Source organism: Thunnus albacares, chromosome 24, assembly GCF_914725855.1.
Source record: "Thunnus albacares chromosome 24, fThuAlb1.1, whole genome shotgun sequence".
Lineage (NCBI taxonomy): Eukaryota > Metazoa > Chordata > Actinopteri > Scombriformes > Scombridae > Thunnus > Thunnus albacares.
The window spans coordinates 7718711-7732505 of record NC_058129.1 but is presented as its reverse complement, the minus strand read 5'-3'; the positions used below and the strand labels follow the sequence as shown (position 1 = coordinate 7732505).

General features: G+C 40.3%; 1 protein-coding gene across 1 annotated transcript; it reads right to left on the bottom strand.

Moving 5' to 3' along the window:
- Positions 1–1602: 1602 nt before the first annotated feature.
- Positions 1603–12001, bottom strand: LOC122976304 (male-specific lethal 3 homolog). The gene is made up of 14 exons (XM_044344710.1): positions 11736–12001; positions 10024–10106; positions 9709–9804; positions 9388–9482; positions 9205–9302; positions 8822–8950; positions 8395–8549; positions 7998–8156; positions 7650–7885; positions 7377–7466; positions 6877–6986; positions 6539–6638; positions 6350–6434; positions 1603–3590 (listed from the first exon to the last, which is right to left on the bottom strand). The coding sequence occupies exons 1-14, from the start codon at positions 11832–11834 to the stop codon at positions 3491–3493; spliced, it is 1635 nt and encodes a 544-aa protein (XP_044200645.1). The 5' UTR covers positions 11835–12001; the 3' UTR covers positions 1603–3490.
- Positions 12002–13795: the final 1794 nt, after the last annotated feature.

The window sequence follows — 13795 nt, the reverse complement described above, 5'->3', positions numbered from 1 at the left end:
GGACCTCTATATGGGGAGTAAAGGTTAGCCAGCCTCCCACAAGTACACTGGGACCAGACTAACGGCAAAGTTTTGCAGAAAGCAGCCCAATAACAAATGGAGGCAAATATGCAAGAGAGTGGTATTCATTCAATCTTAAGTGAACTATAGCAGTGCTGCAACAGTTGCTCTGCTGGATGTAAAATGAACTAGTACTATTTGGTAAGCTTATTAATTCATAACATATCTACCCAAATTCACATTACTGTTCGTCAATTGGTCTGACACCATTTTTCAAGGACAGTGCGAAGGGCCTGAAGGCCTCAGTATGCTTCAAATGAAGTAGGTCGTACCATATGTCGTCTCAGCATGTCTAAAGACATAAGTGTATATTTCTTCCGAATGGCCATATTCAAAGGCAGGGCGAAAAGCCTGTTATCATAAACTCCTTGTGGCAGCATCCCACTGCCTCCCTGATCTGACCTCAAGAACTCTGTGAATCGTATAAATGCCCACGCTAAGTTCACATATAAAATGTGACAGCAGTTGTTGTGTGTAGACTAAAAAAAGAGAGCTTGAGATAAAGAGCTAAGACCCTGCCTTACTTTCATACATCAGCACACTTGGCATAAAGCGGGGGTAACTGTTGAATTGTGATATAAACTTAGTCCAAATTATCTCCAATGTTCCCGACTCACTGTACTCAAGAAGGAGTGATTCTAAGAGTGAATAAATTTCCTGTCTCTGGTTTTTCAAACCTACTATATGTATCACAGTCACGTCTGTATTTGGCAGTAAAAATGTCTTTGTAAGTCTTTTACTCTAGGGCACCCTACCTGCTACACACAGAAACTTTGAATATAGGGTGGGTAATACTACAACTTCAAACCCTTTAACTTCACTTAATAGTTACTGACAGTTAGTTAATCAAAAATGGCAATATTTCACATTCACCTTTGATCATGTTGCAAATAAAAAGTCCTGTTACTTTGCCTACAGAATCTCTCAAAATCTTTCAACATAATGGCGTTCAAGACAACCAGTTTCAAAGGTGCCTAATTCGGAACGACATACTGTAGCAACCTTTCATCTCTGCCAAGAACATGTCCACTTCTGCTTAGAACAACAAGAACTAGAAGACTCCCATCCATCTTCAGCAGACATGGGTACACTGATTACATCAACATTTTTACTTGTTCACCAAAGCTTGCCTGGGGAGCAGCGACAGAGTATCATACCACATCAGTGACAGATCAGTCCTGTCACTTTGGCATATTTTTTTTTATCACCTTTGATTAAATAGTGTCAAGAGTAGTGTAATGTGGATTGCTCTTAAGTAGCTCAAAGACAAAGAGAGGAGCTCTGCTGACAAGGACAGCGGATTCTACATGTTATCAGTTATGGTCAAGTGACATGGAAGGTCAAGGTAGGTGATAAATTCTGTCTACATTTAACTTTTAAGAGAGTAGTGCTTTGTGAAGTTTTCCGTGACTGAAATCCATTTATATACGGGCGTCAAACATAATGGCACAACACATTGGATAACTGGTATGTATAAGATTGGAGATGGCAGTATAGGCATACACAGTCATGGTGCTATGTAGTAGATGTAAATGAACTGATAAGTTTTAGAAAACATTTTTATTCAAATTCAAGAAAAAAAAATGGGTCAAAGAAAACAGACAAAATTGGAAATAAAAAAAATAAAACACACTTGCACCATACCTCTGCATGTAACACTGGAAACTGTAGTACGATTGGTAATTTATATGATACTGTATCTACAGATATATTTGTTCAACAAACAGCTGAGATAAACTAATTGTGAATTATAAACAAGTCTTGATTGGTCCTTGTCAAGTAATCTACCAATTCAACATTTTATCATCTGTGTAACAAAAGCATGAGAATTACAATTAGATAGGTATTAACAGTGTGATCCAGTGGTGTGCAAAGAAAAATAAATAACATACTGTTCAACAGGTGTTTTGTATTTACATTTTCACAATGTCATGACGAGTAACCAGAGCTTTTGTTGCATCCAGACAGTATTTGCAAGTAATTCCCCAAAATTGTTTTACGGATTATTTCTAATATGTTTAACAAATGACATCAGTCATTATGGTGTACTGAACTGAGCTGGTCTAAGTCCTATTTCTTGTATAAGTTGTATTTGTAAATACTAACAGCCTCACGTGTTCAACTGTAAATTAAGATTATCTGTTAATACAACATACGTTTAGAACAAGAAAATGACAGCAACACATGGAATACTCCCAGATATGTTGCACACAGAACTTGTCATTTGTCTTTTTAATCCAATGTGCCTTCTCCTTTCTGTTAGATCGAACTATAGTGGGAGGAGAAGGCAGAACAAAGTAAAATAAAAAGCTGCTAGACATTTAGACAGACATGCACAGGACAACGTCAAAAGCAAGACAAAAGAAGAAACAAGAACATCTCTCATGGACAATCAATGGCCATTACACAGCCAAAGAGTGTAAAACTAGAGAAAAATGTGGAGGAAAAACAACATTTCTGATTGAAAGTTCTTAAAGAGTCAGTGAATTACAATTGCACAGCGAAGCCGGCGAAGCATCTCCAGAATAGGAAGAGCAGGTCCTACTGTAGCTTTAGAGGAATCATATCTGGAAGCATCACTGACGACGCTGCATAGGGAGCGCTTACATGAAGTCACTACAAAAGAGGGGGCTGGGGCCCAACTTAGGCCTCGCTTCCAAACAGGCGAACCAGCATACAATTAGCTACAATATCTGAAAAAAAGGTGATTGGATGGGCAGAACAAGAACATGGGGCTCACTATGATCAGTGTTCCCTTCCCTGTCTAGGAACAGGCCACAGTACCTTTAAACAGTGGCCATGAAGAGACACCTTGCCAAACAGCAGTGATTGTGTGTGGTTCCACATCCGAGTGATTCAAAGCCGTTTCATTTTGTCCAGCCTCTAATATTGGAGAGGGAAGAAAATTTGGTTGCATGGAGGTTTGACAATGTACCTTCAGCTGCTCTGGTGTGGACGTCAAAGCCTTAGCCTGGTCTTAAAAAGTGTGGACCAGGTAACGAAAGAGCAGATGACAATGAGGAAAGGCTGGAGAAGTAAGCCATCAGTAGAAACTGTCTCCCAAGTATTTCATCTTATCTGGGGCCTGCATACAGGTAGTGCATGCCAACAAATAGCACTGATAGCGCTGGACATGCCTTGGAGCAGTACAATGCACAGCAGGATTTCTGTTGAAGCAAAGCAGCATGGGGCAGCTTGACATGCAGGACAATGCCACAAACAGAGCGTAGTTTGGGTTAGTGGCATGGTAGAAGCAACTAGTTTCACAAGACAACAATGGGAAAACTAATGTTAAGGCCTGAGGAAAAGAAAGGGTGGTCCAGGAAAGCATAACGCACAGAGAGCTGCTTTTTATTCCTCTGTGTGCAAGCCCAGACAGGTCATGGTACAGACAAGCAAGGGAAGGAAACAAAAATGGCCGACATCTCCCTCAGTAAATTGGCCTCGGTTGTTTCATGCTGTAGTGGGCCTCTGATGCGGACACATATGCAGACTCAGGGAAAAAATCCTCATGGAACTCTGCCAGAAACCTAAGAGAGAAGGCGGGAAAGGGAAGTACAAGAGAAGGAAATCTCGTGAGATATTTTGAGATATTTGAATATTCAGCATAAGCTGTTTGTCAGATGACGAACAGCGTGGACACTGTGGGCTTACATGAAGCAAAAAGCAATGATAGGAAAGCATCTGAAATGTCACATCCAAGCTCATTTCAACTTCTGGTTTTCCTAGATATCCCTGGCTCATTCCGCATAAATCCTAGACCCCTTGCCCTCTACCCCAGGGTATATACAGTATGTCAGAGACAAAGCCCCCTCATCTATCCCTATACAACCACCAGAGAACCAATTGCTATGACAGAAAGACAGAGAACATGAGAATGACTGACCAACAGTCAGAGAGTGAAAAATCCCCCCCACCCCACCCTCCTCCCATCTAATCAGTAGCGGGGAAAACTAATCCGGAATCTTCTTAGTATCCGCTACTCGGCCAAATCCTCTAAATCTTGCCATCTCATCTTAGCTCCACCGGCCTTCCTAATCTCAATGCAAACAAATTATCCTCATCAGAGGAGAACTTAAGAACGCTTTGACAACGAATAACAGACAAGACAACCTAATGGGACAATGACGGGACTGTACTACACAGTGAACAAATGAAAGCTAAGCAAGACTTGGATCTTGGTTTACAGAAGTTAATTTAAGTTAATTTAAGTCTTCACTAAAACATAAAAAAATATTAAAAAAGAATCTTAAAAAAAAAAAAAAAAGAGGCACTGAACAGGTTTCAATAGAAAATAATTTTTAGGCTCTTTGGTGCCAGGAATTCAGGCTTGTGCTAATCTTTATTGCTGTTAGATAAGTAATAACGCAAGGCAAGCCGCTTTAGGCATACACATTGTAACTCAGCATAACGTGTGCATACACATGTGCACACACACCCACACTTAATCATAATCATTCTTGCGGAGAAAGGGAGAGTGAGAGATCAACTGTGGCCAAATCCCAGAATGCACTGCACTTCAGTCCCTGCGACATCAATCAGTTTTTGCCCGCTCGGCACAGTCTGCCACGAGGCTGATTTCAGAGTAAAAAGCATGAAGGCTTTCCCAAAAGATGCAAGCATTTTAATTTGTGTCCAGTGTCCCGCAGAGCCTTTATGTCTCCAACATGCTGAACATATTAATTAGTTACTGAGTACAAACTGAGGTGTTTTCTGTACTGAACACCATCAATCCTGTCTTAACAACTTATAGTTCATCACAGGGCTACAGAGGAAATTGAAACCGCAGAAGTAATTTACATTTAAGCAGTTCACTCTTTGTATCTAAGTTATTGTAGGTGACATTTTGCAGAATAATGCTCTATGAAAAGAGATGCTCCAGTGATTTGCAGTCCAGTGATGTTGGAGTGAATTAAAAAGACTTTCTAACCGCGGTTCCCCTACTACTGATGACACTGCATGAGATGCATTGCTGAGAGGAACCGCTCAAGCTGCTGAAAAGAATTAAGTATTGGTATTTCATTTTACACGCTCACATGTTGACAATGCCATTTTTGAGCCCTTCTGTCCCACCGTGAGAAAAAAAAAAAAAAATCTGGTGAAGGCAACGCATACTTAGTTGAAAACTGTAATCCTTTCAGGCTGCACACCACTCTCTTCCCACCCCATCCAACAAGCTGTCATGAATGCCAGCTCAAGCTATTTTCAGAAGACCACCTCATGATTTTTTTGGCACCAAGCATTTATTTATTTATATGTAGAATTTTTGTTGAGTAGTGGACAAGGGGTATTTTTGGCTCTTGTGCACACAGGTTTGTGCCTGTGCCCACTCCACCGTGTGTTTGAGTGTTGCTCCACAGTGCAACTCGGTGGTAGAAGGCGGTACTGCGTGTGTTTGATTAGAGAATGAGAGGACCTAAATCCCCCAGGTTTGGGACTGGCTGAACTGAAGATCGCTAGGGAGGATTTAAAGATTAGACTCCCGCGCTTGTGTAACGCCCACTCATCTCCCTCCCTCTAACACATGCTCTTTCTCACTCCATCTCTGCCCCCCCACCCCCCACCCCACCCCCACCCGCTCATGTTCTCATTTCCTTAGTCTTCCTTGCCTTTTTGTTTTAGGTGCTTCTGGGCTATTCTGGTGCATTGATCATTTCCTGACAATCACTATTTTTGTCTTTTAATGAATTCTATTGTTATCTTCCATCTATTAATCTCTTGTTTTTACTCTTAATTCACAATAGCAGACTTCAGTACTGTGCATAAGGCAAAAAATGTATTTGTCAAGGGTGTTCAAGAGTGTATCAATGGCTTCCAGGTTCTGCCCCTCTCTCCTTGCGAAATGAAAACTTTGTACAGCTCAATACTGGCAGTTACTGTAGAGCTTAAATGCTTTGCTAGGTCAGACCTTGGTTAATGAACCGTGTAGGGTATTAGGAAGGCACATTTTAAGTCAAAGTGCTTCAAATTTAATGTCCTGTTAATTCAATGCAACACTGCATCTATTAATGATTTATCCTCTGAAGAAATTATACGTGATTTCACACAGTTTCTGTCCATCTGATGGCAAGATCTCTTTTTCAAGGAGGGGTTGAGATTCTAATATTACACCTTATTGTTTTAGTGGAGAAACTGTAAGCCTTCAGGCATGAGTGACTCAAAGATTGGAACTCTCCCATCTTCAGAGCGTGAAGACATTTGAAGCCTATACTTTGTCTCCTTCCTCTGAGACTGACCGCATACATGTAGAGGTAATAATACATCTGATTTAACAACAATGATCAGTTACCTGAGAAAGAGTTCCAAATGTTTGACCAGGGCTCGAAGATTCCTCTCAGGGATCTGCATCTTCCCCAGAATCTCTGGAAGCTTCACTGGAAGAAAGGTGAGCAGGGGTATGTGAAGAAGAAACTCACAGGAATGTGAAATCAAAGCAAAAGGATGACAAGTGAACAAGTAAAAGTAAAGCAAAACCAACCAAAAAGCCGCAAGAGGTGCTGTGATCCGTACAGGTAGGAAGGTGGAGGAGGCTGGTCGTTGAGGGGGTAGTTATCAGGAGTTAGCTTCCAGCTCAGGACCTGGTTGACAGAGTAAAAAGAAAAGCATTTAACAGAAAATTCAAGTCAGGATTCACAGTGCCTTGTGAGTGGATATCCCAGAGCTTACAGTCTGTCAGACTCAGCTCAGTTGCTTAAATTCTCTCTCTCTGCAATAATGGTCTGTTTTTGGCCTTTTATGTAACTGTTCTGGTGCCCTTGAGCAAGACATTGTTTCCCTTCTGGCTCATAATACATTCATCACACACATTTTCATCACCTCATTCAGCTCATTGTTTCTCCGGCTTTCTAAGCCATAGAAAGGCCCACTTCGCTCTTTGCTTGGGGTCAAGGGCAACGGGGAAGATGATCCACTATGCACTGGGGTTTCTGGGTAAAAAGAGAGAAACGAGATAAAGTCACTTACAGAAGCAATACAAGCAACACAAAGTTTTGGGAGAACAGTCCTTAAGCACATAGAGAGGAGATGAGCGTGGGAGAAAAGAAGTAGGATATCACCATCTACTGGGCAAAACTGGTTATTACAAACACAAAAGTTGTCACATTACTGAATATAAAGATGCTGAATGTTTTCATGAACTGCATTATTTTGATATAAAGGCCCTGCACTCTGCCACTCCACTTCAGTCCATGCAAACATGGTCATTAGTTTTTGATACTAAGAGTTCTGAACAGAAAAAAGCCCCAATAGTTAAAAATGTTTGATACTGGCCCCCCAAACAGTGTAAGTAAGTTTATTTTAATGGAGTTTTTGCTTACTTCTGTCAAGGTTAAGGAAGAACTTGGGCTGGGCTGAGCTGTCAACCAAACGGCGTTTGAGCTGCGGAGACGCTGTGGCACTGCCTCCACCTGGATTATTCCATACATTGTATTTATAGCTCACAAGTCCAATCAATGGTACAAGATTCTTCACAGAACAAGACAGATCACTCATGACATATAAAACATACAAGAATAGATAAAATCTCTTTATATGCAATACATGTATTAGCTCAATTTCAAAAACATAATAATTTAGTAAAAACTGATTACCTCCACTGCTTCCTTCAGCTGGACGGTCGCCCCCAGACGTGTTCCTGGTGGAGCGTCTGAGTGACTGGGACTGGTATGAGATACAGTCCATGTCAGGGTGGCGCCGGCGCTTTGGGGTGGGGGCAGGGGCAGTGGGCGTGGTGGCAGAGATGTCGCTCAGAGCTGGTTGGCTGTCTGTGGATTGAGGGGTGGGTGGGTTGTGCCCCAACGGGCTTGGGCTGCGCTCTCGCTGGGCACTTCAAAGACAAACAACAAACAAAAGAAGGTTTACAACTTCATGCATTACACCACAGACAACAGAGTTTTCTTACACAACACATGTGACTTGATTAATTGTTGCACACGTACTTGCTGGAGCAGGGGGAGCTTTCATTGATGGCCAGGAAAAGCCTCGAGGAACTGACTTTTTTGAATTGTGCTTGTTCACAGGGGTAGAGGAGGATCATGGGTAAGGTGAAGTCGAACGTGATCCTCAGGCCATCGACCATTTCCTTACACAACTCCTCACTTGTAAAAAGGGAAAATTAAATTAACATTTGTAATTGTAGCATTGTAACATCTGTTTAAGCTGAGCATTTCACAGATGCAGAAATCGAACCTATAATTTTAAAGAAAAAGGGGTTTTCACAACATTTTATACGTTATGACAGTGGTATTGAATAAGATTTAATTTTTTTTGGTAAAACATGTATTTCATCTTTGACAGATGTTGGACTGTACTATTTTTTCCTCTGTTCAGACTCACTTCTTCTCTGGAGGGACAGGCTGTGGGCTGCTGTTCTGGGTCGTATTCTGACGCCGGTACCTCTCGTTGGCCATGAAGGCTTTGTTGATGGCAAAGTGCTTCACGTAGGACTCCAGGATGTGCACGACATTTGTCTGACAGGGAACCATCACCAGCTAGGAGAGAAAAACATGCAAGATTATCAAAGCCAATTCGAATTTAACTTTCATATCTTACCATACATACAAGTATCAAGCTAATGAAATCTTGCTTTTCAAAACTTGTCCTTAAACTTGACTTAAAGCCAAAATATGATCCACATGCACAATCAAAAGAATCAACAAGAAACGCACACTACTGATGCACTTCAGACAAAACATTTTCCTTACAACAAATTTATCAAACTCCTGCAAAATGTGTAGCATCGCTTAATATCTACTTGAGGTACCTTCTTCCTCTTGTTGATGTAAAAGCAGTCATCCTCCAGTTTCTTCTTCAGAACATCGGGGATGCTGATGTCAACATGGACAATCTTCTCCTCACATTCCCTTTTAACATTAATGTCTGGCTCAACCCTCTGAAAGAAACAAGATATGAACCTTCAGACACAAGATCTATAGAAACTAATAGGATGTCATGTCTATGGACGGATGTCACATTTATAAAAGTCATGTTTTATTTCCAATTCTGGGTCTATCAGCAAATTTGCACAAACTGATATGAGTGATGTTTATCCAGCAAGACCACAGTTTACTTCATTACTTCTTTATTTTCATATTTAACTAACAATCTGCCCTTGTCTGAGAAGGAGACTAAAGTGATCCACTTCACCATCTTGTTGATATCCTCAGAGAAGGTGCTGTCCCCGCTATTCGAAGATTCAGGGTCAGAGTCGTCCCCGTCACTGCTCTCCGAAGACGAAATCAAACCTGGAGACAGAGCATACGGAGGGGCTTAATTTGACTGCTGAGAGAGACTGTGAGCAAAAGACAAAAACAAAGAGAAATTTCTCACATGCGTCATCACTGTCGTCCTCCTTGGGGAGAGTCTTCAGAGAGGACTTAGTACCAGACTGACGACGACGCCTCTTTGCCCATGCCTTTCTCTTCCTAACAAACAAAACACACACCGTCAGCTCCAGTCTTATAGAGAAAACGAATAGAAAGGTCAAATCTATCTATCTAACATCAAAGTGATTGCGGCTCTTTCATACATGTGTACGATATAATAATGTTAATATGATGGTATCTCATGCAAGAAATATACTGACTGTATATTTTGATTATATATATATATACTTTAATGACTGAATGAATGCACACAGTATGAACTTACATGCGACCTAGAGCTTTGCGAGCCAGTTTACGTTGCAATTTACGGTTATCCTCAGTGTCCCTTAGGACATGATCCTCTGCAGCCCAACGATCCCAGCTACACATAAACACACACGCACACACACAAACACAAACACAAACACACACACACACACGTTAAAAAAAAAAAAAAAAAAAAAATCACAAAGACCTTCATGGTGTGACAGCAGGGCTTTATAGCTACATCATTACACAAGTTGATGACCATGAGATGCTGCAACAATTAACACTACTATGAGTATGAGTAGTGACAGTAACTTCAAGTTTATCTACTTACCTTCTGTTCCAACCATTAAAGTGAATCAGGTACTTTGGGATTCTCCTTCCATGTTCATCTGTACCTATCAAGACATCAAGGACCTGTAATGTGAAAACACAACAGTAAGTACAGTCCTGTTAAACTGTCCTGCGGTTTGACAGACAGTGCCTTTACTCACTGTTCAGCTGGTGTCATTAATCAATGTTTTGCTTGGTAAAAATGTACATTTACTCTAGTGCTGTACTTCAGCATAACTTTTATGCATTTACACAGCGAGTATTTCCATTTTTAACACTGTAAATATTCAGTCACTTACATTTTATAAAAGGAGGAATTTTAAACTTCTTACTCCACAACTGTTGGACAGGTTTAAAGCTTTACTGCAGGAACTCTGTACATCATCTTCTATCTGACAATGTCAGTGGGGTTGCTAGGAGGTTTTTTATACCTCAAATTGCTGATGTTTCTCAGTCCAGTTCTATAATTGGGGTTGTATTTTTATTTTCTAAACCTAACCCTTTTGTTATAGTTTTGTTCATGATTTTATTATTTAATATTGACCGACAAGAGGTCAGTCTAACTCAAACTTTGTGTTGCTGCCTGTCTTGGCCAGGACATTCTTGCAAAAGGGATTTATAAATCTCAGTGGAAGTTTTCCTGGTAAAAGTAAAGGTTAAATAAAAAATTAAAGTGATTTTTCAGTTGTAATTACTAGTTAATGTGCCAATCAAGACTTAACATCATGCCACTTTGGTCTGGTTCCAGAGCAAATTTTGAAGTGGAAAAAAAAGCAATTCAGTAATTATCAATGAATCAGTGATGGTCTAAAGCTAATTAAGCATTATGATAACCTCATGAAATATGATGCACTGATAATGCTAACTTACTGTTTAAATGACCCAACACTGTGTAATGGACCAACTACCACACTAAAATTATGCTTACTTGGTTATGCGTCAATAATGAAACTGAGGTCATTATATTACAACTTCTTTTAAGTCTGCAAATATGCAATCTGGGCAGCTAACAGTTAATGCTAACTGCTAGCTAACCTTGTGTAGCAGCAGCAAAGCTAGAATGCGTTGATGTAAACATGCCCTCAGTGGCATTTGGTTTAGAAAATAATATTCAAAACTCTGCTGGAGAGTTCGTGTCTAGCTTGAAACTTTGTGTTCTCTAGGCTACACGAAAGGGCATTGACGTTAACACAGCTAGACAGCAGTAAGATAACGTACATTATAATGCGTTGCTGTTAGCCACTGTTAGCAGGGCAGTTGTGTTGGTGCGTTTGTTTATTACGTATGACATTAAACTGCGCCCTGCTTCTACTATTACAGTGCTATAAAAGCATATCCTTGACCAGTAATATTATCTTTATTATTTATACTGGTTGTTATTAATGGGAGTTTTGGCTAGAATGCATCATTAAGCTATCTCCTTTGAAATAAACTTTCAAATTATCATAGTTAATTGTCTTCACTATTTAACTCATGCGCTGCGAGGAGAAACATTTGTAATCAAACGTACCCGGAACCCATGCAAGATATCGTAACGTTATATAAGAAAACAGCTAACGTTACTTTTCAGAGGCCTAAGTGGCCTTCACAGTCGCTTCATAACGTTACTCCTTAACGTTTCAGAAACAACCCTGCTTTTCCAGTATATATTATTCGTTTTTTAAATGGTCGAAACACCAAAGGAGCTAAATTAGCTTAGGCGCACAACGTTACCTTAGCGTCGTACAACACTTTCGCCTTGGTGGGGTCGGGTTCAAAGCACAGGACTCTTTCTCCTTTGTGAAATTGATATTTAATTCCCCGCGAATTCATTTGTTCATGGCGACGTGTGGGAGAGGAGGCATCGATCTGACCCTCACAAACTCCTTAACCCTTTCCTTGCCAAACACTTTCCTGTGAGGGGGTCTTCCACAAAAAACACACCATGGGAAGGGAGGGCGCTGTTGTGGGATAACTGCAACCTTCTCTTGCTGCCTTCACTGACTACTCGTAATTCCCCGCGTCAGGGCCCACGGAAACCACGCTGGGTTGTGCACATTCATTACAAAACCATAGCACGTACGGTATGGCACGATAGAAAGCCCGCTGCGCCTATTTTACTCCTTCCTCAATGACTGTATACTATTTTGTGGCTTTGTTGAATCACCTTTGTGTGTGCAATTTCTATTTACAACATCCCCCCATAACTTGAAGGCGGCACGAACAAACGCAATTTAATAAACAGAAATGATCTCCCACGGACACCGTACTCGTAGTGCAATGTCAATAATTAGCCAGGAGATGTCAGTATACGAGCACAAATGACTACATGAAATTAATTAGCCTCATTTGTAAAGTTCAAAGATTTTAATAGCTTTGTTCCATTTTTAGCTTTAATACCTTTATGCAGGCTACATACTGGTATGTAGTATTGCTTTGCTACAATAATGCAATAAAGCAACGTATGCTTGACATTAACTGTACAGTGTTTGTGAGTGACATCATGAATATTAGGTTTCCAAAGCGATGTTCACTCCTGGTCCTTAAAGGGGCTCCATGTATTTCCCAATAAAAAAATATAACATAGATTTTACTGTAAATCTTGCCAAAAAGGAAAGCCATCTGTGTCCCTACACAAATGAACCAACCTGGATATCATACACCCTATACCTTAGAGGAGCAAAACATGTTTTGCTGTTCGGTTAACACAGTTTTGCCTCTTTTCCTTGAGGCAAATTACAGTAAAAGAAAATTTGCCAATAATCTAATCTTCCACAATTGAAACAATATGGTGGCTCTTAAATATATACAGCATGGGGATGTTTACATGTGCGGTCAGGGACACGTGAAATCTTTGGTCTGATAGATACATTGCTCTAGGGTACAACCTGTGTGTGTGTGTGTGTGTGTACATACTCCGTGTGTCTTTAATTTTAGACTGCCCTCTAAGTTTCCAGACATATTGAATTATTCCTCCAATCTCTCTAATCAATTATTCATTTGTAATCTGGAGAAATATTGTTCCTTCTTCTTCCCACCATAAATAATTGTCTTTAACTGATAGAAATAGGCCATGTATCACTAGTCTATTGTTTCACATTTCATATGTGGGTCTACAAGTAATTTGATTTCTGTTGTTTCTGACCTTGTGACCTTTTCATTCATATCTGTCTAACAGGCTTAGACAATGAAATGTACACTGATTCCCGACAGGAAACTATGTCTATACAATTGTAGCTGAATTTAGAGTCTTTTTGCTTAAAATGGTTTCAGGCAGTGCAGCTCTACTATTGTATACCAAATATGGACAGTGTGTATATAACACTGAATGTGACTGGCTGAAGTGTAGCCCCGTTGATTTATTCTCCTTCCCTTCGACCCTGACCGCATCTGATATATTTTGACAGTCATGTCAAATGATCACTGTTTCACATTAAATATTTTCCATGGTTACACATTAGTAACTTGAGTACTGCAATGCCCATGTTGTCTTTAACAGGACAGTATAACGAAGAGCATGAAGCAGCAACATGAAAAGTCAAGGATTGCTGCAAGCATCTTTGATATGGGAACATCTGTATAATATATTCTCAATTATGCACTATTCTTCCACTTTACTGTTGTTTTTTTCCCCCACAAATGGAAGTAGTATGTGGGCACAGTTCAGGGCAATAATGCCTCAAATGCTGACTTATGTCCACATACCTTTTTATAAACTAATACGAAACGCCATGTTTTCTTTCTATAATTCCTGCTTCTGTGTTTTCTCTCAGTACGCGTCTCATTCTTTTCCC

What these genes read in the sequence shown, in the direction of transcription:
- LOC122976304 (XM_044344710.1), bottom strand. Translation starts at nt 11,834, where the DNA reads ATGAATTCGCGGGGAATTAAATATCAATTTCACAAAGGAGAAAGAGTC. An exon ending in AAGTGTTGTACGACGCTAAG is followed by an intron (nt 10,107 to 11,735) that starts GTAACGTTGTGC and finishes TTCACATTACAG; the next exon opens with GTCCTTGATGTCTTGATAGG. An exon ending in AGCTCCCCCTGCTCCAGCAA is followed by an intron (nt 7,886 to 7,997) that starts GTACGTGTGCAA and finishes TTGTCTTTGAAG; the next exon opens with TGCCCAGCGAGAGCGCAGCC.